The 23965-nt window shown below is 50.0% G+C and overlaps 1 protein-coding gene across 1 annotated transcript in view; it reads right to left on the bottom strand.

Moving 5' to 3' along the window:
• kmt2d (lysine (K)-specific methyltransferase 2D) overlaps positions 1–23965 on the bottom strand; it is a 44907-nt gene that overhangs the window by 7318 nt on the left and 13624 nt on the right. Inside the window, exons 22-44 of the mRNA XM_084184673.1 lie at positions 21562–21692; positions 21002–21302; positions 20646–20819; positions 20096–20404; positions 19737–19861; positions 17858–19525; positions 15933–16100; positions 15593–15723; positions 13614–15364; positions 13195–13400; positions 12983–13049; positions 12570–12802; positions 9272–12454; positions 7785–7928; positions 7358–7522; positions 6171–6318; positions 5831–5912; positions 3632–3807; positions 3290–3414; positions 2900–3032; positions 2460–2596; positions 543–2085; positions 151–287 (exon numbers count right to left, since the gene is read on the bottom strand). Coding sequence (XP_084040799.1) covers positions 151–287; positions 543–2085; positions 2460–2596; positions 2900–3032; positions 3290–3414; positions 3632–3807; positions 5831–5912; positions 6171–6318; positions 7358–7522; positions 7785–7928; positions 9272–12454; positions 12570–12802; positions 12983–13049; positions 13195–13400; positions 13614–15364; positions 15593–15723; positions 15933–16100; positions 17858–19525; positions 19737–19861; positions 20096–20404; positions 20646–20819; positions 21002–21302; positions 21562–21692 — 11237 coding nt within the window. The remainder of the gene's footprint in view (positions 1–150; positions 288–542; positions 2086–2459; positions 2597–2899; positions 3033–3289; positions 3415–3631; positions 3808–5830; positions 5913–6170; positions 6319–7357; positions 7523–7784; positions 7929–9271; positions 12455–12569; positions 12803–12982; positions 13050–13194; positions 13401–13613; positions 15365–15592; positions 15724–15932; positions 16101–17857; positions 19526–19736; positions 19862–20095; positions 20405–20645; positions 20820–21001; positions 21303–21561; positions 21693–23965) is intronic.

Raw genomic sequence — 23965 nt, 5'->3', positions numbered from 1 at the left:
GTGACTCTGGTCAAAAGGACTCACAGTAGGGCTCTGTATGGATAATAGACTGTCTTTGGAGACACAGACCTTGATATTATGGAAGCAATGAGAGCAGAGGGGAAAAACAAAATGGCGATGCCGATGCTGCTTTCCCAAAGGACTTCTTACCGACTCAGTGATGCGCAGCACGGCGTGGACAGTGAGGCCGTACATCTCCTCTCCCTTCACGTGATCAGTGAACAGCTTCAGCATGGCAGCCTCTTCTCTCAGCTTAGCTACAGACTGAACCACTCTGTCCCAGATACCTAGAGAGAAAGGAGAGAAAACACACGACATGGTTACAGACCAGATTAGTAAAATTGCAGAGATGAAGTCAATTCCATTTAAATTACAGACATGGCTGGGATTGCAATGGTGCAATTTCAAAGAAATTGCAATTCAATTCTGGATTAACGGCAATTTTGACATATTAACTCCAACTGTGGTCAGTTCTGTGATTGGACGTTTCAACACATAGGGGCAGCCAGAGGAGGGTGTGGGGACAGAATTTGAGAACATACCTTCTGGGCTGGTGTCGCGGTAGTGCAGGTCCTCCTGTCCATGCTCCAGCACCCGAACCTCGAACAGCGGCCTTCCCTCCGTCTCACTGATACGACAACGATACCGACACCGGCGGTTAGGCACCCGCGTGCTCCAGTAGATCCTGGTAGCCTCGTAGCCCACGGGGAAGATGGCGGTCGGGGAGTGGAAGGCTTGCATCTGAGATGGCAGCAGCTGACCTACGGCGTGGAAGATGAGCCCGCCTACGCGGAACAGGTGTATACGGTCGCCGCGTTGTAAGATACTGGCGATCTGCTTGACCTCATCTCTCTCGATGTAGACGCGCCGGAACACGGTGAAGCCCGTCAGCTCCTCCTCGCTGGGTCCTTTTAGTTTGTGTTGGGTGCACAGCATGGTCTTGTCCCTGAAGAACATGCAGCGGGCCCGGATGCCGCACGCGAAGTGGTAGACGTTGGGGCAGCGCAGGCGGTTGCAGCTGTTGGTAGCGCCAGTCTTCTGGCAGTAGGCACAGCGGGTGCGGAGCCCACGCCTCAATGCCATTTCTACGTTCATCAGAGCGCCTCCCTGCGTCTCGTACACCTCCGTGCTCCACAGGGCGCAGTTGAGATGAACCCACAGGTCCACGTCGATGTTGAGGAGCCTGGCGGGGCCGTCCGTGGCGCCGTCGCCCTCCTCGTGGCAGAAGCAGCACTTGCGTTTGTCCCGAGGCAGCTTGTCAGGTCTTAAGGTGATGCGGAGACGCTCCATGAGCTCTGAGACCCCGCGGCTGCTCTCCTTCTTGGAGCCTCCTTTACGGATGGTGATGACGATCTGGAGACGCTTCCAGCGGAGGCCCTTCCACTTCTTCACCTTGGGCCGGACTACAATCTCCTCAGGGTCGGGGGAGAGGGGCCTGCTGCGGTGCTTCACCTTGGGGGAGATCACCTCCAGGCTGGGGGTGGGGGAGTTGGGGGTGTCCTGGGGCTGGGGGGCTGGCTGGTCAGCAGGCTTGGCATCATAGTCCATCTCAGCAGCAGCAGCAGCCTTAGTCTCAGCGCCAGCGTCAGGAGTGGGAAGGATGGTCTCCTCAGCCTCGGCCTCCATTTTGATCTGAACAGTGGTGGTGGCAGGCTCCGTTTTGACCTCAATGGTGGTCTGAACAGGGCTGGAGGGAGCTTGAGAGGGAGAGGCTGGCTGTGTGGTGGAGTAGGAGGCTGGCTGGGTGGTGGAGGGGGAGGCTGGCTGGGTGGTGGAGGGGGAAGCTGGCTGGGTGGTGGAGGGGGAGGCTGGCTGGGTGGTGGAGGGGGAGGCTGGCTGGGTGGTGGAGGGGGAGGCTGGCTGGGTGGTGGAGGGGGAGGCTGGCTGGGTGGTGGAGGGGGAGGCTGGCTGGGTTGGAGGCTCAGTCTCAGGCTCACTAGTAAGAGCAGGGGCAGGAGGTGGAGGAGAGGGAGAGGAGGGCGGGGAGTCTTCAACAGGGATGATGGGAAGGTGGTGTACATCCAGGTCAGACACGTTAGTTGTATAACAGTGCTGAACCGGGTTGTCCTCCTGTTCCGGCAACTCCTGAGTGAGAAATGAAATTGTTTGTAGGGATCATCTCCAGGTCACTGACAAAAAGAAAGCCATGACTAATAGTAATCGATTGGATTTATATAGCTATTTCCAGATGTTTTTTTTTATGTTGTTCCAGATATTAAGCATAGACAATCACATATTTATATGAGCATACTATTAACAAATTCCAGCTAAAATATAATGATAAATATAGCTACATCATAAATATACAAGGTTATATCATAGGGAGACTGTACAGGGATGTGATCAAGATCAAGCTCTGTTTCTATTATATTGGAGGATAAATGTAAAAAAAAGTAGGCATTTCTGATTAATCAGGAAATATCACATCCCTGAAATAGATAGAATGCAGTCGGACGTACCTGTTTGATGAGTGAGAGGATGTCCACCTGTTTCTTCAGAGTGCAGCCTGGCAGAGAAACATCAAACTGTCTCAGCCACTCTGCATTCTGGCTGGGTGAACTACCGTCTAGATCACCTGTCTTCACACACAGGGCACCTGAGGGGAGACTTCACTGTTAGATGATCGGTTTCATCAATAAATGTATCTGACCATTTTATGTTCTGTTTCTCCAATACATTTATCTAGCTAACCATTTTCTCAAAAGTAAGACGGGGTCAATTCAACCTGGAGAAACTTTAAAACTTAGGCACAGATCTAGGATCAGCTTATCCTCCTCGCTAAACCTTAGCTTTCTGGTTAGATCAGTATTTAGTAGGTAACTACATTGTACCTACATTCCATTTGGGACTTTTTAACTGTGAAGATAAATATAACAGAAGTCAGCTGGAGGTCCAGTACCTGGTTGTACGGGTTCTTTCCCTGGTCCTGAAGCTCCTGCCCTGCCTGGGCTGGGAGAGAAAGCTACCTCATAGGAACCAGGCATCCGCATGTGGAGGAGCTGAGCCACCACCACCATCACATGGTTCAGATTCTGGAGAAATATACGTCAACCAATCAATCAAGATCTTGGTTGTTTTTCCATGACAGACAGTTCATGGTTCAGTTCAGATAGGAGATAGCCTGGTCCCACATCTGTTTGAGCCATATTGCCAAACATGACGCGACAATTACCATAGGAGTTGGCAAGACAGCACAAACTGATCTGGGACCAATCTAGGAGAGGGGTTGGAGTGAAAATGAGAGTGGGTCAGAAAGGGGTGTAGGGTTGGAAGGGGGTTCACTCAGTACCTTGGCTGCAGCGGAGGACAGTGTGAAGGTCACAGCCACCTCGTTGCTCTTGGCTTTGTCCCAGGGGTTGGTTGTAGACACCGCCTTGCCATCCACTGCTTGAAACGGCTTGTTCTCTGGAAACACTGGACAAGGACAGAAAAAAGGTGATGTGGACTGGCAAGAGGAGGGAATTCATAATTAAGTTATTATTTCAGAAGTGATAGTCCAAATTTGTTTTGTTTTTATATACACATGTTAAAGTATTTTAGTCATTGAGCAATGCTCTTAGATGCTCAAGAACCACTTACAACAAGTGCATTTTCAACAAGTATACTTTTTCTGCCCGTATAGTGGTCCTACCTGGGACAGCAGTGCGGGGGATGAGTGGTATGGTAGGGGAGATGGTTCTCTCCATCTCCTCCTCTTTGGGTTCTCTGAGGCGAGGGAAGCGTAGCACCTCGTCACCTAAGTCACACTCAGGAGAGGACGCTGGGACAATACTATCTGGAGCATCGCTGTCCTCATCACTTTCCATCCTGAAAGATACAGGTAAAGTCATGTCTGAGATTAACTTCATACTAAATAACTACTCATTATTATTGGAGTACTTCTTCAGCATTGAGAGTAAAATGCATTGAGAGTAAAATACAGTCGGTCAGTCTAAAGGCCACACTGGATATAGGATGGGAGGTAATATACAGCTGAAGTCGGAAGTTTACATACACCTTAGCCAAATATATTTAAACTCAGTTTTACACAATTCCTGACATTTAATCCTCGTAAAAATTCCCAGTCTTAGGTCAGTTAGGATCACCACTTTATTTTAAGAATGTGAAATGTCAGAATAATAGTAGAGATAATTATTTATTTCAGCTTTTATTTATTTCATCACATTCCCAGTGGGTCGGAAGTTTACATACACTCAATTAGTATTTGGTAGCATTGCCTTTAAATTGTTTAACTTGGGTCAAACGTGTCAGGTAGCCTTCCACAATAAGTTGGGTGAAATTTGGCCCATTCCTCCTGACAAAGCTGGTGTAACTGAGTCAGGTTTGTAGGCCTCCTTGCTCGCACACGCTTTTTCAGTTCTGCCCACACATTTTCTATAGGATTGAGGTCAGGGCTTTGTGATGGCCAGTCCAATACCTTGACTTTGTTGTCCTTAAGCCATTTTGCCACAACTTTGGAAGTATGCTTGGGGTCATTGTCCATTTGCGACCAAGCTTTAACTTCCTGACTGATGTCTTGAGATGTTGCTTCAATATATCCACAGACTTTTCCTTCCTCATGATGCCATCTATTTTGTGAAGTGTACCAGTCCCTCCTGCAGCAAAGCACCCCCACAGCATGATGCTGCCACACCTGTGCTTCACGGTTGGGATGGTGTTCTTCGGCTTGCAAGGATCCCCCTTTTTCCTCCAAACATAACGATGGTCATTATGGCCAAACAGTTCTATTTTTGTTTCATCAGACCAGAGGACATTTCTCCAAAAAGTACGATCTTTGTCCCCATGTGCAGTTGCAAACCATAGTCTGGCTTTTTTACGGCGGTTTTGGAGCAGTGGCTTCTTCCTTGCTGAGCGGCCTTTCAGGTTATGTCGATATAGGACTCGTTTTACTGTGGATATAGATACTTTTGTACCCATTTCCTCCAGCATCTTCACAAGGTCCTTTGCTGTTGTTCTGGGATTGATTTGCACTTTCCGCACCAAAGTACGTTCATCTCTAGGAGACAGAACACGTCTCCTTCCTGAGCGGTATGACGGCTGCGTGGTCCCATGGTGTTTATACTTGCGTACTATTGTTTGTACAGATGAACGTGGTACCTTCAGGCATTTGGAAATTGCTCCCAAGGATGAACCAGACTTGTGAAGGTCTACAATTATTTTTCTGAGATCTTGGCTGATTTCTTTAGATTTTCCCATGATGTCAAGCAAAGAGGCACTGAGTTTGAAGGTAGGCCTTGAAATACATCCACAGGTATACCTCCAATTGACTCAAATGATGTCAATTAGCCTATCAGAAGCTTCTAAAGCAATGACATCATTTTCTGGAATTTTCCAAGCTGTTTAAAGGCACAGTCAACTTAGTGTATGTAAACTTCTGACCCACTGGAATTGTGATACAGTGAATTATAAGTGAAATAATCTGTCTGTAAACAATTGTTGGAAAAATTACTTGTGTCATGCACAAAGTAGATGTCCTAACCGACTTGCCAAAACTATAGTTTGTTAACAAGAAATGTGTGGCGTGGTTGAAAAACAAGTTTTAATGACTCCAACCTAAGTGTATGTAAACTTCCGACTTCAACTGTACATGCCAGAGAAGTAGAGGAGGATGGTCCCCCTCAAAATATTGAGGAAAAGTTAAAAAATAACAATAATGTCATCCCAATAAAAGCATGTCATCCCATTGGCTTAGGCTATTTAAAAAGTTATTTTTCTCAAATTTATTTTTCACCCATCCTCCTCCAAAACGCTTTAAATCACTAACACAGCCGTCACTGATACAGTGCATGTTACGCAGCGACACAGGATTCAGACAGGCTCCATATCATACCTGATGTCCTCGTTCTGGTTGTGAGGTGGGGTGGGGAGCGCTGCTAAAATATCCACACTCTTCACCTCCTCAGTCACAGAATCTGCAGACAAATTATAGAGAGAGAGACAATCCACTAACATACTGTTCAGCTGCTCATCAAGTCGGATTGCACTCTACAAAATCCTTACATTGTTCCTATCCGGCTCGAAGGACCATGAAATTGCTGAGGGTTTTAGATTACACAATTCACTACCTGAATTTTGCGGCGGCTGTATAAAACCCTACAGACGTTCAGAAGTGAGACTAAGTGTGTCTTTATTTGAAAGAAGAAAAAAAAACAATAAAAGCCTTGTCTTACCCATAGAGTCCTCTGTGGTCTCGGTCTCCTTCTGTCCCTCAGTCAGCTCCTCCACAGCTGTAGTCCCGTTGAGCAATTTGTGCTGCATCGCGGGGGGTGGTGTGGGGGGCAGGGAGGATGGGGGTGTCGGTGGATTACTGAGGTTACTCTGTTAGGATATACGGTTAGCAAAGGTTACACAGTGGACAGTGGGATCATTGAGAGCAATAAAAGTGCTTGTTGTCATATGCACATCTTGTTAAACTTAGGTGCTGGGCGAGCGAATATATACTGAACAAAAATATAAACGCAACATGTGAAGTGTTGGTCCCATGTTTTATGAGCTGAAATAAAAGATCCCAGAAATGTTCCATTCGCACAAAAAGCGTATTTCTCTGAAATTTGGTACACAAATTTGTTTACATTCCCATTAGTGAGCATTTCTCCTTTGTCAAGATAATCCATCCACCTGACAGGTGTGAAATATCAAGAAGTTGATTAAACAGCATGATCATTACACAGGTGCATCTTGTGCTGCGGACAATAAAAGGCCACTCTAAAATGTGCAGTTTTGTCACACAACACAATACCATAGATGTCTCAAGTTTTGAGGGGGCGTGCAATTGGCATGTTGACTGCAGGAATGTCCACCAGAGCTGTTGCCAGAGAATTGAATGTTCATTTCTCTACCATAAGCCACCTCCAATATCATTTTAGAGAATTTGGCAGTACGTCCAACAGGCTCACAACCGCAGACCATGTGTAACCACGCCAGCCCAGGACCTCCACATCTGGCTTCTTCACCTGCGGGATCGTCTGAGACCAGCCACCCGGACAGCTGATGAAACTGAGGAGTATTTGTCTGTAATAAAGCCCTTTTGTGTGGAAAAAACCATTCTGATTGGCTGGGCCTAGCTCCCCAGTGGTTGGGCCTGGCTCCCAAGTGGGTGGGCCTATGCCCTCCCAGGCCCACCCATGGCTGTGCCCCTGCCCAGTCATGTGAAATCCATAGATTAGGGTCTAGTGAATTTATTTAAATTGACGGATTTCCTTACATGAACTGTAACTCAGTAAAATCGTTGAAATTGTTGCGTTTATATTTTCGTTCAGTATACACACTGTTACTCCTGCATCAAGAGCAATATGCAGCTGGAAATCTGGACCACAACTGTAAGTCCATGCTGGACACATCAGCTTGCTGCTCATACCTTGGTGAGCAGCTGAGAGTAGTAGTCTGGGATGTTGCCCAGTAACGCATTTCCAAAGGAGCCCTTGAGCAGGGCCTTGCCGTTGGCTGGGCTACTGCCGAAGGGGGCGAACAGGTCCAGACTGGCAGTGATGGAGGGCTCCATCAGGGGAAGGAGAGAAAGGCCCTGGAAGAAAAGAATGACAAAATTGTAACTTTTATTTTCACAACAACAAAACAAGCATGGGGAAAGCCACATTAAGTATTACTGTCAAAAGTGGCATCCTACAAAACATGCACTGTTTGAATAAAGTTATTTTTTATAGAGCGCTTTTCATAACACAATAATATCTTTAAAAAGAATACAGCATACACTAAAATCAATGGTTCATTCCAACCTTTCATTAAATTCAAGTGTTACACTACGTTTCAGTGAGAAAAGGTCTTACCTGTTTCAGATGTTTCATCAGGGCTTCAGTGCTCTTCCCAACCTCCTCTTTCTTCTTCTTACGGGACTGGGGCGCTCGTTCTCCAGTCTTGTTGGAGCGCTTTGCCTTGGCAACAGGAGCCCTCTTTGTGATGGACTGCAGATCCTGTGATGAGGACAAACAAAAGCAATGAAGCAAGGAATCCCATTTGAGTGGACTAGTACCATAAAGAAATACAATTTCTAAAACATTCTAAGGCCCTATTTGCACAGGACTCTTATTACTATAGAACGTCTTATGTAATGAATACCCCAGCATGTCTGTTTTTCCAGTTGACTATTCGGACAGGATTAGTTTTACCAAACTGCCCCGTCATTTTTTATTTTTTTCTCATTTAAAATGTATCGTTATGATGGAAGCCTGGAGGCTGTTCTAGACGTGAAGATATTTCAACTTGTCTAGGGATAGCCTAATATTGGCTTTCAGTTCAAAGAAAGTCAAAACGAACGGATTGCAAAAATCTCTGAAGCTGGAGACACTTATCTCCCTCACTAACTTTAAGCATCAGTTGTCAGAGCACCTTACCGATCACTGCACCTGTACACAGCCCATCTGAAATTAGCCCACCCAACTACCTCATCCCTATATTGTTATTTATTTTGCTCTTTTGCACCCCAGTATCTCTATTTGCACATAATCTCTTACACATCTAGCATTCCAGTGTTAATACTAATTGTAATTATTTTGCACTATAGCCTATTTATTGCCTTACCTCCATAACTTGCTACATACTGTATATATATATTTTCTGTTGTATTTTTTGACTTTATGTTTTTTTTACCCCATATGTAACTCTGTGTTGTTGTTTTTAAATCGCACTGCTTTGCTTTATCTTGGCCAGGTCGCAGTTGTAAATGAGAACTTGTTCTCAACTGGCTTACCTGGTTAAATAAAGGTGAAATAAATATATAAAATAAATAAAAAACAATCTCAATAAAAAAACATGAACTGTATGCAGACATTTAATTAACTAACGTATTTGGCAATTTATCAATTAATTGGCACAATATCATCCGCTTCAACTTTTACAAGACAAGTACATCTGTAGGCATCCACAGCAGTTTGTTTTAAGCATCAATCTTTTCCCATGTTCTTACCCAAACTGTGTGCAACACCTGTTCAACTCTAATATCCCTCAAAACACAGGTACGGGATTAGTAGTACCAGAGGACCTTGGAGTTTGACAAAATAAATAGGTTTTTGGGGCTGGAATAATAACGTCAATAATAATAAAAAGTAAAAAGTAAAAATGACTGACATGGCAAATTCTGACGGGACAAAAATTATAGATGTGGTCTTTTGTGCATGTAATTACATTACCCGACCTCCCCCTGTAAAACGAATCCTGTCCGAATAGGGCTTAAGTCTATTTCTATGACTAGCACCTACTAGCTTGCAACATGGAGAATAAAAAAAAATCTATAACGGACAGGATATATCCAACTCACCTCCATATTGCGTGGAGTCCCCTGTAGTTTCTGCTCTAGCATGGCCAGCTTGCTGTTGATGTGTCCATTGATCTCGTTGTGGATGCCTTCAGAGGGCCTCTGAGCTGCCAGCTGCAGATTTTTGGTCCTCAGGAGCTTCTGCAGTAGCTGTTGTCCTGTCTCAGTCCTGGGGACGTGGGCTCCAGGGTCCCCTCCTGGTCCAGGACCACTGTTACCAAACACTCCAACCGGCTCCCCAGTCACCTCCCTCTTGATGGCCCCAGAGTGAGGACCACCACCTCCTTCCCTGTCACAGGTCAACTCTCTGGGCTCCTGTTTGATGTTCTGTAGGGTCATCTTATACAGAGCTCCCTCTCTGGAGCCTGGTGGAGGTTGAGGACCACCCTGGTTCACTAAGCCCTGTTGTGGATGCTGTTGGACCTGCGGTCCACTCTCACCCTTCTGAGGCGAAAGCCCATTCGGGGGGACTTGGCTCTGGGTTGTGTCGCCACTTTCGGCCTTAAGCCCAGGGTAGTCCAGGGGACTGTTCGTTGCTCCAGGTGACCTGAGAGGAGAGGGCTTGATCTGACTGTAAGGACTACCTTTCCCAGCTGCCACGTCGATTACAGACGGAGAGGCAATGTGGGTGGAGTGTGGCGTGCCTGGGGTAGCTGGGCTCATGCCTGCTTCCTGTTTCTGGACTGAGGATCCTGCAGGGGAGCCTGGGTGGGAGGGAGAGCCCTGGAAGTGTTTTTGAGTCATGTGGAGCTGTTGTTGTTGCATGACTTGGTTTGGGTTGGGTTGACGCATCCCCATCGCCTGTGCCATGGCGTGGCGCTGGGGGTCTCCTGGGGAGTTGGCCAGGGGCTGACGGGGAGACATGGGCCTGATGTGGTGGCCTTGGGGGGGCCCAGCACGTACCTGCCCCATGGGGGAGCGAGCCATGGGCACCTGGCCTCTCATCTGGTGTTGTTGGGCCTGTTGTTGCTGCATCATCTGCTGCTGCTGGACACTCAAGGCGTACTGAGGCGAGGCTCCTGGCTGCTGCTGTTGGACTACAGGTCCCATGATCCCTTGCTGCTGCATCTGAGGGGTCACCACGCCCAGTGGTTGGCCGGGGCCCATCATCCCTGGTTGATGCGGGGAGCCCACTCCCACTGGTTTCCCCAGAGCTCCTCCATAGTGCATCTGCTGCTGCTGGGCCTCCAGACCTCCAGGCATTCTCTGGACCTGTCCCACCTGCTGCCCTGGTCCTGGGGGCCCCTGGGGTCTCATCTGCCCTGGCTGTCCCTGACCCACCTGGAGCCTCAGCATCTGGCCCTGTTGTTGTTGCTGCAGTTGGAGCTGGCGCTGTTGGATCATGGCCTGGATGTGCTGTATCTGCTGGTTGGGGGTGAGGTGTCGGAGCTGGGGGTTCTGGGCTATGATAGCCTGGATGTTGACTGGGGTGCGTATCTGACCAGGTGGAACTCCAGGCCTCTGGCCAGGCATCATGACCTGCTGCTGGGCTCTCAGCATGCCCATCATGGCATGCTGCTTCTGCTGCTGGGCCTGCTGTGCCATGAGAGCCTGTTGCTGGGGGCTAGGGTGGCCTGGCATACCAGCGACAGGCTGAGGCTGACCAGGGTGGTTCTGTTGACCTATCACATTCTGCATCTGGCCCATACCGTCATGTTGTTGTTGTTGCGGTTGTTGTCCAATGGGGTCCTGTGCTTGCTGCATAAGATTCTGTTGTTGTAGTCGTTGCTGCTGTTGATGTTGGGCCATGTAACACATCTGCTGTCCTTCCTGCTTGACGGTGACCAAACCAGACTTTGAGGCATCAGCATTGAGGGAGCTCTGTCGCTGTAGAGAGAGTTGTTGTTGAAGCTGCTGTTGCTGCTGTGGTTGCTGCTGTTGTACTTGGGGATGCATGCCAGCCTGTTGGTAACCTGCTTGCTGTTGAAGTCCAGCTTGAGCATTTTGAGGAGGTTGTTGTTGTTGCTGTGATGCCGGTTGCTGTTGCTGCTGCTGGGCCATGTACTTCTGCTGTTGTCCCACTGCCGCCTGTTGCTCTCCAGCAGCCCCTGGTTGGGTCATCTGGCCCGGGATTGAAGGTCCAGGTCCACCCTGCTGTGGAGGGGTCCTAGAGATAGGGCTAAGGATGCCACCCTCCCCATGCTGCAGCCCCTCAGCTGGTTGAGGGGTGACCCGAGTGCTCCCCCCTGCTGAAGCGGGAGAAGACCCCATTTGACCTGGGGTGGCAGGTTGAGATAGTCCTCCCTGGGAGTCTTGAGACTGGTTGGGTTGGCTGATGAAGCCCTGTGGTGTTGGTTGCCTGAGCTGTTGTTGTGCCACTTGCTGCTGCTGTAGCTTCAGTTGCTGCTGCTGCGCCAACATGCGCTGGGCCAGGATTTGTTGTTGAGGTGTGAGCTGGGCCTGGCCGGGTCCTCTGAGTCCATGGTGCTGAGGGGGTCCTCCTACTCCCTGCTCGCCCATCATGACCTGAGGCCTCTGTTGCTGCTGTATACCTGGCTGGGCCCCAGTCATGCCTAGAGGCTGGTTCATAGGCTGCCCTCCCATCAGGGTCTGCGGTGGCTGGGCCACAGCCTGGCCTGATACTGTAACCTGGGGCACCATGGCCTGGTTGGGCATCATTCCCTGTTGGAGGTTTGGTTGTTGACCCATCATAGGGTTACCCATGATGCCTGGCTGTGGTTGTGGCAACATACCTGGTTGGCCACCTGGATGTGGCATGGGCTGCTGGCCTTGCATCGTCGCCTGTTGTTGCTGCTGCTGTTGTAGTTTCTGGATCATCTGCATCCTGTGTTGTCTCTCCTGGATAAGTCTTGGGTCTGCTCCTTGGACTCCTCCTGGACCCTGGGGGAAGAATGCTGCGGGAGGACCACCAGGAGGACCAGGGGGTCTGACTCCCAGAGCTCCAAGGTGCTGGGGCTGGCCTCCTCCCAGGAACGGCTGCCCCTGAGGGGGCATTCGGACGGGCATCCCTCCCTGGGGCATGATTCCCTGGGGCATGATTCCTGGAGGTTGGCTCATCACGGGAGCTCCTTGCTGGCCCATCATCTGCCCAGGCATCTTGGAGAGTGTGTGGGGCACCTGGGTAGAGGGCCCTGGGGCCAGGAGACCAGAGCACTGCTGGTGCTGCTGCTGCTTGCTCCTGTACTCTGCAATCAGGTTGGTGTGTTCCTTCTGCTGCTTTCGCACCTGAAACACAACAAGAGATATGGGTTAACAGGTGCCTAGTACCATCTTAAGACTGGAAACACGAGGGTGGGTGGGGGTGTGGAGAGGGTAAGGATTTTCGGAGCATTTTCCCCACCTGGTCCAGCTGTTTCTGGATCTTGCTCTGCTCCTCAGTGACCAGTTTGAGTTTCTCTGCGTCAGCCTCGGCGAACTCGCGGCCTGCCTTCTTGGCAGTGCGCTGCTTGGCACACAGAGCCTTGCGGGACTTGCGCTGAGCTCCAATCTGCTCCTCCAGGAACTTGAGCTGCATCTGCAGCAGCTGCTGGGTGTGCAGGAGCCACTCCTCATACTGGTGTTGTTCCGCATCGTCTGGTAGTGAGAACAGGGGGTGATTAGTTGACCAATTCAATCTGGTTGGCTTGTACTGGAATACATCAAATTTGTTCAATGGCTGGGGGTACTCAAGAAGAGGTTTGGGAAACACTGGACTACATCAACTAACTGAAATACATTTAAGTATTATAAAGATGAGAAATTAGTAGAACTTACTGATGATCCCTTGTACAAACTGGGGAGGGTTGGGTCTAGATTGTGTTGAATCACTGCTTTCCCCTTCCTAAAAAGTAGTCAAAATACATAAATCAGCTAAACGAATCGAGTGATTGTGTTCTGAAGATCCCATAGCAATTGATCTGTGTTACAAAATAAATATTATGAACACATATTGTCCTGGTTATGTTTGGACAAGTGAGACACTGTACCTTAGATGGGCCAGACACGAGTTGACCCTGTGGGTCTCCTGTTCCTGAAGCTAGTCTCTGGGCCAACAGAGAGACCTGTTGCCTGTTGATGCCAGAGGGAACCCCCATTGGGTCCTGTGCCAACACTCTCTTGATGCCCTTCAGTGCCACCATCTTCGCCTTGACGATGGGATCCATGATGTCGTCCGTCACAAACTTGTCTAGATCTGTGAGCAAGCAGAAACACCAGGTCAAATATATGAAAGGAAAACGTCATGATTCAAACAAAGATTAATGATTCAAACAAAGATTAATGATTCAAGCAAGAGTCATGATTCAAGCAAGAGTCATGATTCAAGCAAGAGTCATGATTCAAGCAAGAGTCATGATTCAAGCAAGAGTCATGATTCAAGCAATCTCGAGAATGTATATTTATTTACCTTTATCAGGGAAGAAGTTATTAGCCAGAGCTGACTGTTTGACCATCTGTTGCTGCTGCTGCTGAGGGTTGAGTCCTGGATGAATACCTCCAGGTTGCCCCACCCTCATTATTCCTTGTTGCTGAGCCATGGCAGCCATGTGCTGCGGCGTCAACCCAGGTTGTCCCATGAGCCTTTGCTGCTGCAAAAGGTGTGGAGGGCGTGGCACCATACCTGGCTGTCCCATCATGCCCTGGGGTGGGGGGCGGTGGTGCTGGGGCAGCATGATATGTCCAGGACCCCCCTGGGGGTTGGGGTGGCCTCCCATGTGCCCTCCCATCACCCCCTGGTGGAGGGAGCTGAGCTGCTGCTGTTGCTGTTTCTGGAGCTCCTTCTTCTCGTGCTCCAGCAGGTCCTGGATCAGCAAGGGAAGCTCACTGGCTTCCAGGGAGCTCTCGACTTTGTCTAGATCCACGGCAGGGGAATGCTGTCCCCCTCCGTCAGGCAGCCCCAGGGGGTCCTCCCCCATGGAGGATAAGGAATCAGCCTGACCCGGCAGAGGGTATGGGAGCCCTCCTAAACGCATAGAGTTCAGTGAAGCACCCTGGTTCTCTGGTTGGGTGGAGGGTTTGTTTCTTTGAAGGAGCATGGAGACAGCATCTCCCATCTCATCCTTCACCACCACTTGGCCTGGCTCCAGCTTTATCCTGGAGGTGACGGTAGACTCCGAGGAGGAGGGATGGAGAGTTGTGGAGGAAATGGCGCCCCCTGTGTTTGGGGTTGGGTTTTGCTCCACTTTTGGTTTCTGTTCCACTTTGCTGTCCTGAGCCCCAGAGGTACCTGGAGTTTCACCCTCTGCTTCCACCAACCGCAACTGGTCCGAGAAAACATCCTTGGGGTCCCCTTGGTCCAGCTCGGGGTCCGTATAAGCCAGCAGGTCAAACTCGTCACTGTTGAGTAAGTCGTCTAGGTGCGGGTCCGTGGTTTCCAGGTTGTCAAGGTTACCCAGGTCGTCATCACCCTTATCAGGGTCTAGATCCAGAGCCAGGTCATCCTCATCTTCCACTCCTCCATCTCCGGGGGCATCCCCTAGCCCTTTTGGGGCAAACGGGTCCTCCAGGTCGTCAACACTAGGGTCATCTGGAGCTCCAGCCTGGGCCTCTGTGGAGGTCTGGGGAGGCTGGTGCTGCTGCCCAGAGTGAGAGCTGGGAGTGTTAGGGGTCTGAGGAGTACCTGTCTGGGATTGGAGATGGAGTTGTTGTTGTTGCTGCTGCTGTGAGGGGCCAGTGCTCTGCTGGGGCAGTAATAGACCCATACTACCTCGCTGTAGCCCCAGCTGTGAGTCTCTGACCCCCTCTGTCTGAGAGTCCATACCCTGAGGCATCGGATGCTGAACAAACTGGCCGGGGGCCATTTCCTGCTGCTGGGGGATGTAGAGGCGCGGCCGTTGCTGGGGCCCTCGTTGGAGAATCTGGGTCCCCACGGGCAGCCTCTGGGAGTTGTGCCTCAGCTCAATGAACTGTGGTGGGGGTCCTCCGGGGTCCATCCCGGACTGCATGGGTTCCCCTCCAGGGCCAGGCACCAGGCCACGGGGGTTAGCCATACCCTGCTGCATGGCCTGTTGGATGTTGAGGGGAGCGTTGAGGTGCTGCCTGGGGCCCACACCCTCCATGCCAGGCTGAGGGAAGCGACGGGGACCTGGGCCCTGCTGCCACTGGCCAGGGAACTGAGGACGACCATACATGCCCTGGGGGTTGGGGGGCCCTGGTTGTCTACAAAAGAGAAATACAGACAAATGCAAAACATGTACCGCAAGCTAATGAGACAAAGTGTTGTGCACAAAGGTTATCTTTGCTGAAAACAACTCCTGATGGCATTTATTTCAATGTATAGCTATGTGTGCATTTAAGAAATAGACATAAAGAGAAGTAAGATGGAGGGAAGTGAAAGGAGAGGTTATTTTTTTATTTAATTTTTTTAGCAGAGGGTTGAGTGCATACCTGAGCTGGTTGGGGTCCATCATAGCAGGGGTCCCTGGGGGTGGCGGACGGCCACCATCCATGGGACACACAGTAAGGGGCATCTTCCCTGCCAATGCTGCCTGGGCACCAGCAGCAGTGGCGGCACGGTCCTATAGGGACAAACAACAAGGACCTACAATTTAATTCAAACTTTATCAAATACTAAGGAACCGCTGAGAAGGGTTCAGTAGGGCAAACTGTAACAAAACTGTTCTTATTGGACAGGTAGTACACCTCCCAGTTTCACTCAGATTCAAAACATTTTTTGAACATGACCCAAGTTGATTTCAGACATGTTGGTTGACATATAATAGTGTACCTGTGGGTAGGGTGGTGGAGCACGGTGGGCTTTGTCTTGCTGATAGGCTGCCATGTCTCCTCCAGGCCAGCCAGGGGTGGCACTGCTGGTTGCGGCGGCCTCTTTCTCCTGCCGGATTGAGTTTCGCTGCATCTGCTGCCGAATCAAAAACTCCCTCAGTTTCTGTCGCTATCAGAGGAAAATAAGAAACACAGGTCAGAGGTCATCAGGACGAAAAATTATAAATATTTATCTTTACAGTGAGGGAAGAAAGTATTTGATCCCCTGCTGATTTTGTACATTTGCCCACTGACAAAGAAATTATCAGTCTATAATTTTAATGGTAGGTTTATTTGAACAGTGAGAGACAGAATAACAACAAAAAAATCCAGAAAAACGCATATCAAAAATGTTATACATTGATTTGCATTTTAATGAGGGAAATAAGTATTTGACCCCCTCTCAATCAGAAAGATTTCTGGATCCCAGGTGTCTTTTATACAGGTAACGATCTGAGATTAGGAGCACACTCTTAAAGGGAGTGCTCCTAATCTCAGCTTGTTACCTGTATAAAAGACACCTGTCCACAGAAGCAATCAATCAATCAGATTCCAAACTCTCCACCATGGCCAAGACCAAAGAGCTCTCCAAGGATGTCAGGGACAAGATTGTAGACCTACACAAGGCTGGAATGGGCTACAAAACCATCGCCAAGCAGCTTGGTGAGAAGGTGACAACAGTTGGTGCAATTATTCGCAAATGGAAGAAACACAAAAGAACTGTAAATCTCCCTCTGCCTGGGGCTCCATGCAAGATCTCACCTCGTGGAGTTGCAATGATCATGAGAATGGTGAGGAATCAGCCCAGAACTACACAGGAGGATCTTGTCAATGATCTCAAGGCAGCTGGGACCATAGTCACCAAGAAAACAATTGGTAACACACTAAGCCGTGAAGGACTGAAATCCTGCAGCGCCCGCAAGGTCCCCCTGCTCAAGAAAGCACATATACAGGGCCGTCTGAAGTTTGCCAATGAACATCTGAATGATTCAGAGGAGAACTGGGTGAAATTGTTGTGGTCAGATGAGACCAAAATCGAGCTCTTTGGCATCAACTCAACTCGCTGTGTTTGGAGGAAGAGGAATGCTGCCTATGACCCCAAGAACACCATCCCCACCGTCAAACATGGAGGTGGAAACATTATGCTTTGGGGGTATTTTTCTGCTAAGGGGACAGGACAACTTCACCGCATCAAAGGGACGATGAACGGGGCCATGTACCGTCAAATCTTGGGTGAGAACCTCCTTCCCTCAGCCAGGGCATTGAAAATGGGTCGTGGATGGGTATTCCAGCATGGCAATGACCCAAAACACACGGCCAAGGCAACAAAGGAGTGGCTCAAGAAGAAGCACATTAAGGTCCTGGAGTGGCCTAGCCAGTCTCCAGACCTTAATCTCATAGAAAATCTGTGGAGGGAGCTGAAGGTTCGAGTTGCCAAACGTCAGCCTCGAAACCCTAATGACTTGGAGAAGATCTGCAAAGAGGAGTGGAACAAAATCCCTCCTGAGATGTGTGCAAACCTGGTGGCCAACTACAAGAAACGTCTGACCTCTGTGATTGCCAACAAGGTTTTTGCCACCAAGTACTAAGTCATGTTTTGCAGAGGGGTCAAATACTTATTTCCCTCATTAAAATGCAAATCAATTGAAAACATTTTTGACATGCGTTTACCTGGATATTTTTGTTGTTATTCTGTCTCTCACTGTTCAAATAAACCTACCATTAAAATTATAGACTGATAATTTCTTTGTCAGTGGGCAAACGTACAAAATCAGCAGGGGATCAAATACTTTTTTCCCTCACTGTAGATGTTGAAGGACTCAGAAGATTAGCCCTGTAGTCGAATAAAGGAGATCCTAATAAAAGCAAATAAAATTGAACATGTACCTGTCTGTGCTTCTCCAACTCAGAAGGGCTGAGGCCCAGTAGTGAAGGATCCTGAACCGCTGACATGTCGGGCATCTCCTGGGCACCGGGCATAGCCCCCGGGGGGTGAGGTGCATCTGGGGGGCAGGGGGCTATGGGGTCCTGCTGGGGGGGCATCCTGGAGTGGAAGTCAGCACCTATGGTCTGTTGTTGGAGTTGTTGTTGTTGCTGTTGATGAAGGAGTTGTTGTTGTTGCTGCTGCTGGGCCATCTGATAGGCTATGTTGGGGCCACGGCTGAACCCAGGCGACCCAGAGGGTTTCCCAGAGAGAGGGTCCCCCACAGGGGTGGACGACGGGGGGAGTGAGGGAGGCTGGTTGGGGTGAGGTGAGCCTCTGTAGCTGGGGGTGCCCTCTGGAGCAGTGGAGGTGGGCCGGGGGGGCTTGTGCAGAGCAGTGAAGGGGTCCCTGGAATGGGGGCGCGAGGGGGGCCGGGAGTAAGGGTCAGGGGACTGGAAGCGGGAGGTGGAAGCCGGGGACTGGACAGAGAATGCGTCGTTGGAGGGGGCTCCAGGAGTGAGGGGGGAGAGGGAGCTGACCTGGGACTGGGGGCTGGAGGGGATCCTGGGGCAGGATTCCTGCTGAGCCTGGGGGTGCCTCTGCTGGGGGAGGGGGGAGCAGCTGTCCCCAGACTGGGGCCTGGGGGTGAGGGGAGGCTGGGCATAGGGGTCCTGGAACGGGGTGGAGGGGGACTGGCGGTAGACCTCAGAGGGGTGGTTGGGTGAGGCTCCGGGATGGGGTGAGGCTCCGGGATGGAGTAACACCCCACCCTCTCCTTGGTGCATCCGTGGCGTCATGGGAGCCTTGAACAAGCCATCCCCCGAGTCCAGCATCCCTGCAGGGGAGCCCGTGTTACTCAGGTCCTGGCGTCCCGTGGAGGAGGAGCGGGGAGAGGGTCCTCCGCTCACATCAGCCCTGTATTGCCCCTGTCCCATCCCAGAAGGCGAGGACACCTGGGAAGGGGAGGAACCGTATTCTGGACGCCCCATCCCCTGCTGCTGGCCGCGGAATGGGTCTCCATAGTGGGTGGTGTGGGGCGGGGAGAAGAGAGGAGAGTCCACGGGCCCTCCACCCCTGGACCGAGGGTTTTCTTGGGGGCCTAAGTGCTCCTGAGAGCCCTGCTGTGACTGGGGCAGGTGACCCTGGATCTGCTGTTGCTGCGGCCTGAAGAAGGGGTCGACCTGCTGAGCCCGCCGGGGATTCCCTGGCTGCATGTCAAAGGGGCCGAGGCTAGCCGGGTGTCCCTGAGGAGGGCCCTGTGGGCAGGGGTGTGGGTAACCTGAGGAAGAGGCCTGGCCCTGCATGGGGCTGGAGGCGGCCTGTTGGGAGGAGTATGGGGTGGAGGGATGGGGGGACTGGGGAGGCAGCTTGGCAAAGGGATCTGTCCGCATATCTGCCGATGCCGAGCCCGGGGTCTTGAGAGGACCGTCAGGGAAGAAGGTGGAAGAGGATCCCGAGTCGGGGTGGAAGGGGAACAGGCTCTCCGCCGAGCTGGGTTGGGAGGAGGTGGAGACGGAACCTGAGGGAGGGGGGATCTGGAGGTGCAGGTTGGGACGTTCACCTTTGACCCGAACACCACCACCTCCACCCCCTTCCGTCTTGATGGGCCGACACACCTGGCTCTCTGCCTGCTGTAGAATGAGAAGAAAAGAGACAGTTGGAGAGAAGCAATGAGACTGCATACAGTGACAATCTTATGCTTTGGGCTGGTTTCCTGAACCCAGATTAAGACTTCAAGTGGAATAAAAGCATTTTCATTGGAAATGTTTAAGTTCAGGAGTGGGCTTGATCTGGGTCAAGGAAGCTGGCCCTATGAATCAATGCTCTGGCCTAAACTCTCACCTTCTGTGCCTTGTTGATCCGCTGAGCCGCTCGATTGTCTTTGGCCTTTTGAAGAAAAGGAACCTTGTCAGCAGCTGAAATCTTCCTCCAGATCTTCATGATCTGTTTGCACCGACTGGACCAGTCTGTCATAGAGTGGAGAGGAGAGAGGATCACAACTTACATTATTTATATTCCAGTAATCTGAAGTCAAAACATTTGATGTTTGGTTCATTTTCAGAGATAACAAAAGTTTGTTTCATTAGGACTCTAGAAGCACCACCTCATTCACAGCAAAAAAAATACATGTCCTAAAAACTAGAATATTCCACTTTTTCATTGTCATTTTTTAAAACTATTATCTCCCTCCATCTATTCACCTGGGTAGTCCCGTCTGAGAGTGGGGAAGTTTGTGTTTGCGTAGAGTACAGGGGAGATGGTGGACATCTCTCCAAGCTCCTCATCCTTCTCCCAGCGCTGGAGGCTGCGCTGGTTATAGGACAGCCCGTCTCCATCTACCTCGGTGGGGGTAGGAGGAGTGGAGGGGGTGGCTGGGGTGGAGGGGTTGGCCCACGGGCTCTCCTCTCCCCCATCTGGACTGAACAGGCCACCCCTTTCCCGCATGTCAAAGAAGGGAGACTGAGAAAGTCCAGGGAAGGAGTCCATCATACCAGCGGAGGGCAGGGATCCTGAAAGAGATCAGCTTGTATGAGTGACATGACACGAACGTTTCCTGAACAACATAAAGGGTCCTTTACAACTATTGCTCCATATAGCATCACACAGTTCACCTTTTCTAGTCCTTTCTCTAAGTGAGATATCTAAGTTCAACATCCTACTCATTTCTACTTCCTCTAAGTGAGCTCTCTAGGCATGATAGTGTGAATGGGTATAGATTCCCCCTAGCAGCGCTCAGGCCTGTCCCACTACCTGTGAGAAGGCTCCTCTGTGGCAGACCGCTGCAGTTCATCTCCCCCTTGCCTCCCTCTAGGATGGGCCTCATGCTGCTCTGTAGGGACCCTCCTAGAGACACACCCTCTGATGACCCCAGGACCTTCCTGAAGAACTGCTCAGAGTCCTGACTCTCCATGCCCTGAGGAAGACCTGGGAGAGAGAAAAAAACAGGAGTGTAGGACAGCGGGCAAAAACATCCACCAAGACCAAACTGATAACATATGTCAAAACACAATTCCTTTAAGTTTCTCGAAAAAAAACTCCTGCACACTACGCTTGAAGTATCACTTTTATTAAATCGGCAACATTTCAGCATCACTGTGATCTCTTACCTTCATGCTTCTCAGTGTTGGAGCCTTGAGGGTCCGTTGAGCCCTGTTCTTTGACAGATGAAGACGACCCTGATCCCTCTATCTGAGCCTGTGATCCCTCACCCCCCTCCTGCTTCAGGTGCATCCCAGCCCCCATCGCTCGCTCCCGGACCTCAATTGCGTCAGGAGCGGTGGGTCGGGCCCCCTGTGCGTGAGGCAGTGGAGGCAGTAGGAGACCCATGGCCCCATGATGCCTCTGTCCTGGAGGAACCAGGAGAGCCTCCTTACTCCGGTCCATCAGTTGTTTACCAAAGAATGCCTCCTACACACACAGAGAGACAGAGAGAATGATGATGTTAGCCAGTCCTACATGGAGTTGAATGGTCACTAGACACTCTGGGCTGGTTTCTCAGACAGATTAAGTCTAGCCTTGGACTAAGAAGCAACTTCAATGGAGAATCTCAATTGAGCATGTTTTGTAGTCCATTAGGCTACATTTGTCTCTGGGAAACTGGTCCTTTAGGTTGCCATATGAAGTGTTTAGAATAGCCCATGGTGAAAGGTGGTGAGCGAGAACAAACCTGCAGGTAAGCTGGGAACATGTCCTCCAGCTTACTCTTCTTCCTGCCTCGTCGTTTCTTGGCCTGCTCCCCCTCTCCCTCGGCTGGCTTAGTCTCCGGGGGGCCATCTATAGGTGTGTCTGGGTGGGGCCCTGTCAACGAACACAACCCGGTGTCATTTCTGATGTTCAGAATCCCAATTTTGATAGCAGGAACTTAATTTTATTTTGGGTTACAAACAATGTTCCCTCTAAAATAAATTAGGCACTGAGCGAATTTCAGGTCTGCTGAGCACAAACTTGAAATTCTGTGCAACTTCTAGCGCGCATTTACTGTGAACACTGAGGCTGTACCCACTTTAAGTTCCAGTTTTAACAGTGGCCAAGTAGGCTACTGTGGCTATTTGATCATAATGTAGGCCTACCAGTGGCCTGACATCAAAACAATAGAGATACAATGTTAACATGGAAATAGTTGTTCTATCATTCAGCCTACAGTAGAAGCCAATGTGTGGTGTTCAATGTAGGCCTACATTCCATGGGACTTTTGAAAAAAACATGCAGGGCTTGACATTAACCTGTTTATCCACTTGTCCTTCAGACAAGGTGACTGAAAATGTTGGTTTATTGTGTGATGCAAGAAACCACTTTACAAAATAAAATGCATTATTATTCCCATACCATTATTACAGAGAATCAGACACATTATGCTACCCTCTGCCTATTGGCTAATTAGCTTATTCAAGCCTGTCTCAAAATACAACACTGCCCCTTTAAGACAAAAAAAAAGCTCTTTACCTGACTCGCTTTTCGAAGATGTCTAGAAATGTACACGTTTTGTGCTCTTGTAGGAAGCCATCACTCCCCTATTGCTTATTACAAATGATCTATAACTGGGCTAATAACTCACTAACTAGCAAAGGATATGAACAAAATGTGCACATGGCTACATGCAGCTCTCGCTTTGATCTCAAAACAAGCGTATCTACTCATGACAGCTCATGCTGTAAACACAGTCCAGTTCAAAGTAAATGGCACAGATCCATATATGGTAATGGTCTATTTGCATTTAGGCCTACTGCAGCTCGGATTGTTCATGCCGCACCAATCTTTGTAGAGTACGGGCTGAGTACTCCGCATCAATGCGATAGAATCCTACTCCGATGCATTCTGCCTACAACAAAATCTCTTGCATAGTTTGTTTTGTTTCGGTATGTTGCATTGAAAGTGGCTAATATTGCGTTGATTCGATCACAATTGCCACTGTAAAAGGAAACATTGATAGTGTTAACAGGAAAAACTCTAGAACAGTGGTCACCAACCTTTTCTAAGTCAAGATCACTTTGAGTCAAAATGTAAGCAGAGATCTACCACTCAGATATATTTTTTTACTTGACTTACAAAATGTAAGCCTACGCAACATTAACCAATTAAAAACAGTACTGTAGCAATTAGGTTTGTGCAATAAGCTATAGGCCCAATACATTATCACTGCATATTAGCTTTGCTTGAATTGCCCTGCCAATTCATTGTTGTTCGGGACATTTGTTTTGAATTATATTTCTAAATTTGAGGTAGGATATATTTGAGGTAGGATATATATATATATCCTAGAGTGAGCACACGTTTAAATAATTCGCTTTTTATTTTACTGGGCTGATCATGCCTGCATCTGATGGTCAGTCCCAGCGGAGGGAGAGAGCAGACTGAGGGTCCACCTCTCAACATCCCTCCGCGCTCCCTTTCCTCCACTGCCTCTCAACATCCCTCCGCGCTCCCTTTCCTCCACTGCCTCAACATCCCTCCGCGCTCCCTTTCCTCCACTGCCTCTCAACATCCCTCCGCGCTCCCTTTCCTCCACTGCCTCAACATCCCTCCGCGCTCCCTTTCCTCCACTGCCTCTCAACATCCCTCCGCGCTCCCTTTCCTCCACTGCCTCTCAACATCCCTCCGCGCTCCCTTTCCTCCACTGCCTCTCAACATCCCTCCGCGCTCCCTTTCCTCCACTGCCTCTCAACATCCCTCCGCGCTCCCTTTCCTCCACTGCCTCAACATCCCTCCGCGCTCCCTTTCCTCCACTGCCTCAACATCCCTCCGCGCTCCCTTTCCTCCACTGCCTCAACATCCCTCCGCGCTCCCTTTCCTCCACTGCCTCTCAACATCCCTCCGCGCTCCCTTTCCTCCACTGCCTCAACATCCCTCCGCGCTCCCTTTCCTCCACTGCCTCTCAACATCCCTCCGCGCTCCCTTTCCTCCACTGCCTCAACATCCCTCCGCGCTCCCTTTCCTCCACTGCCTCAACATCCCTCCGCGCTCCCTTTCCTCCACTGCCTCTCAACATCCCTCCGCGCTCCCTTTCCTCCACTGCCTCAACATCCCTCCGCGCTCCCTTTCCTCCACTGCCTCTCAACATCCCTCCGCGCTCC

Source organism: Coregonus lavaretus (assembly GCF_964263955.1).
Source record: "Coregonus lavaretus genome assembly, chromosome: 20".
In the NCBI taxonomy this organism is placed as follows: Eukaryota; Metazoa; Chordata; class Actinopteri; order Salmoniformes; family Salmonidae; genus Coregonus; species Coregonus lavaretus.
The sequence above is the reverse complement of the archived record's forward strand: the minus strand, read 5'-3'. Positions and strand labels throughout refer to the sequence as shown.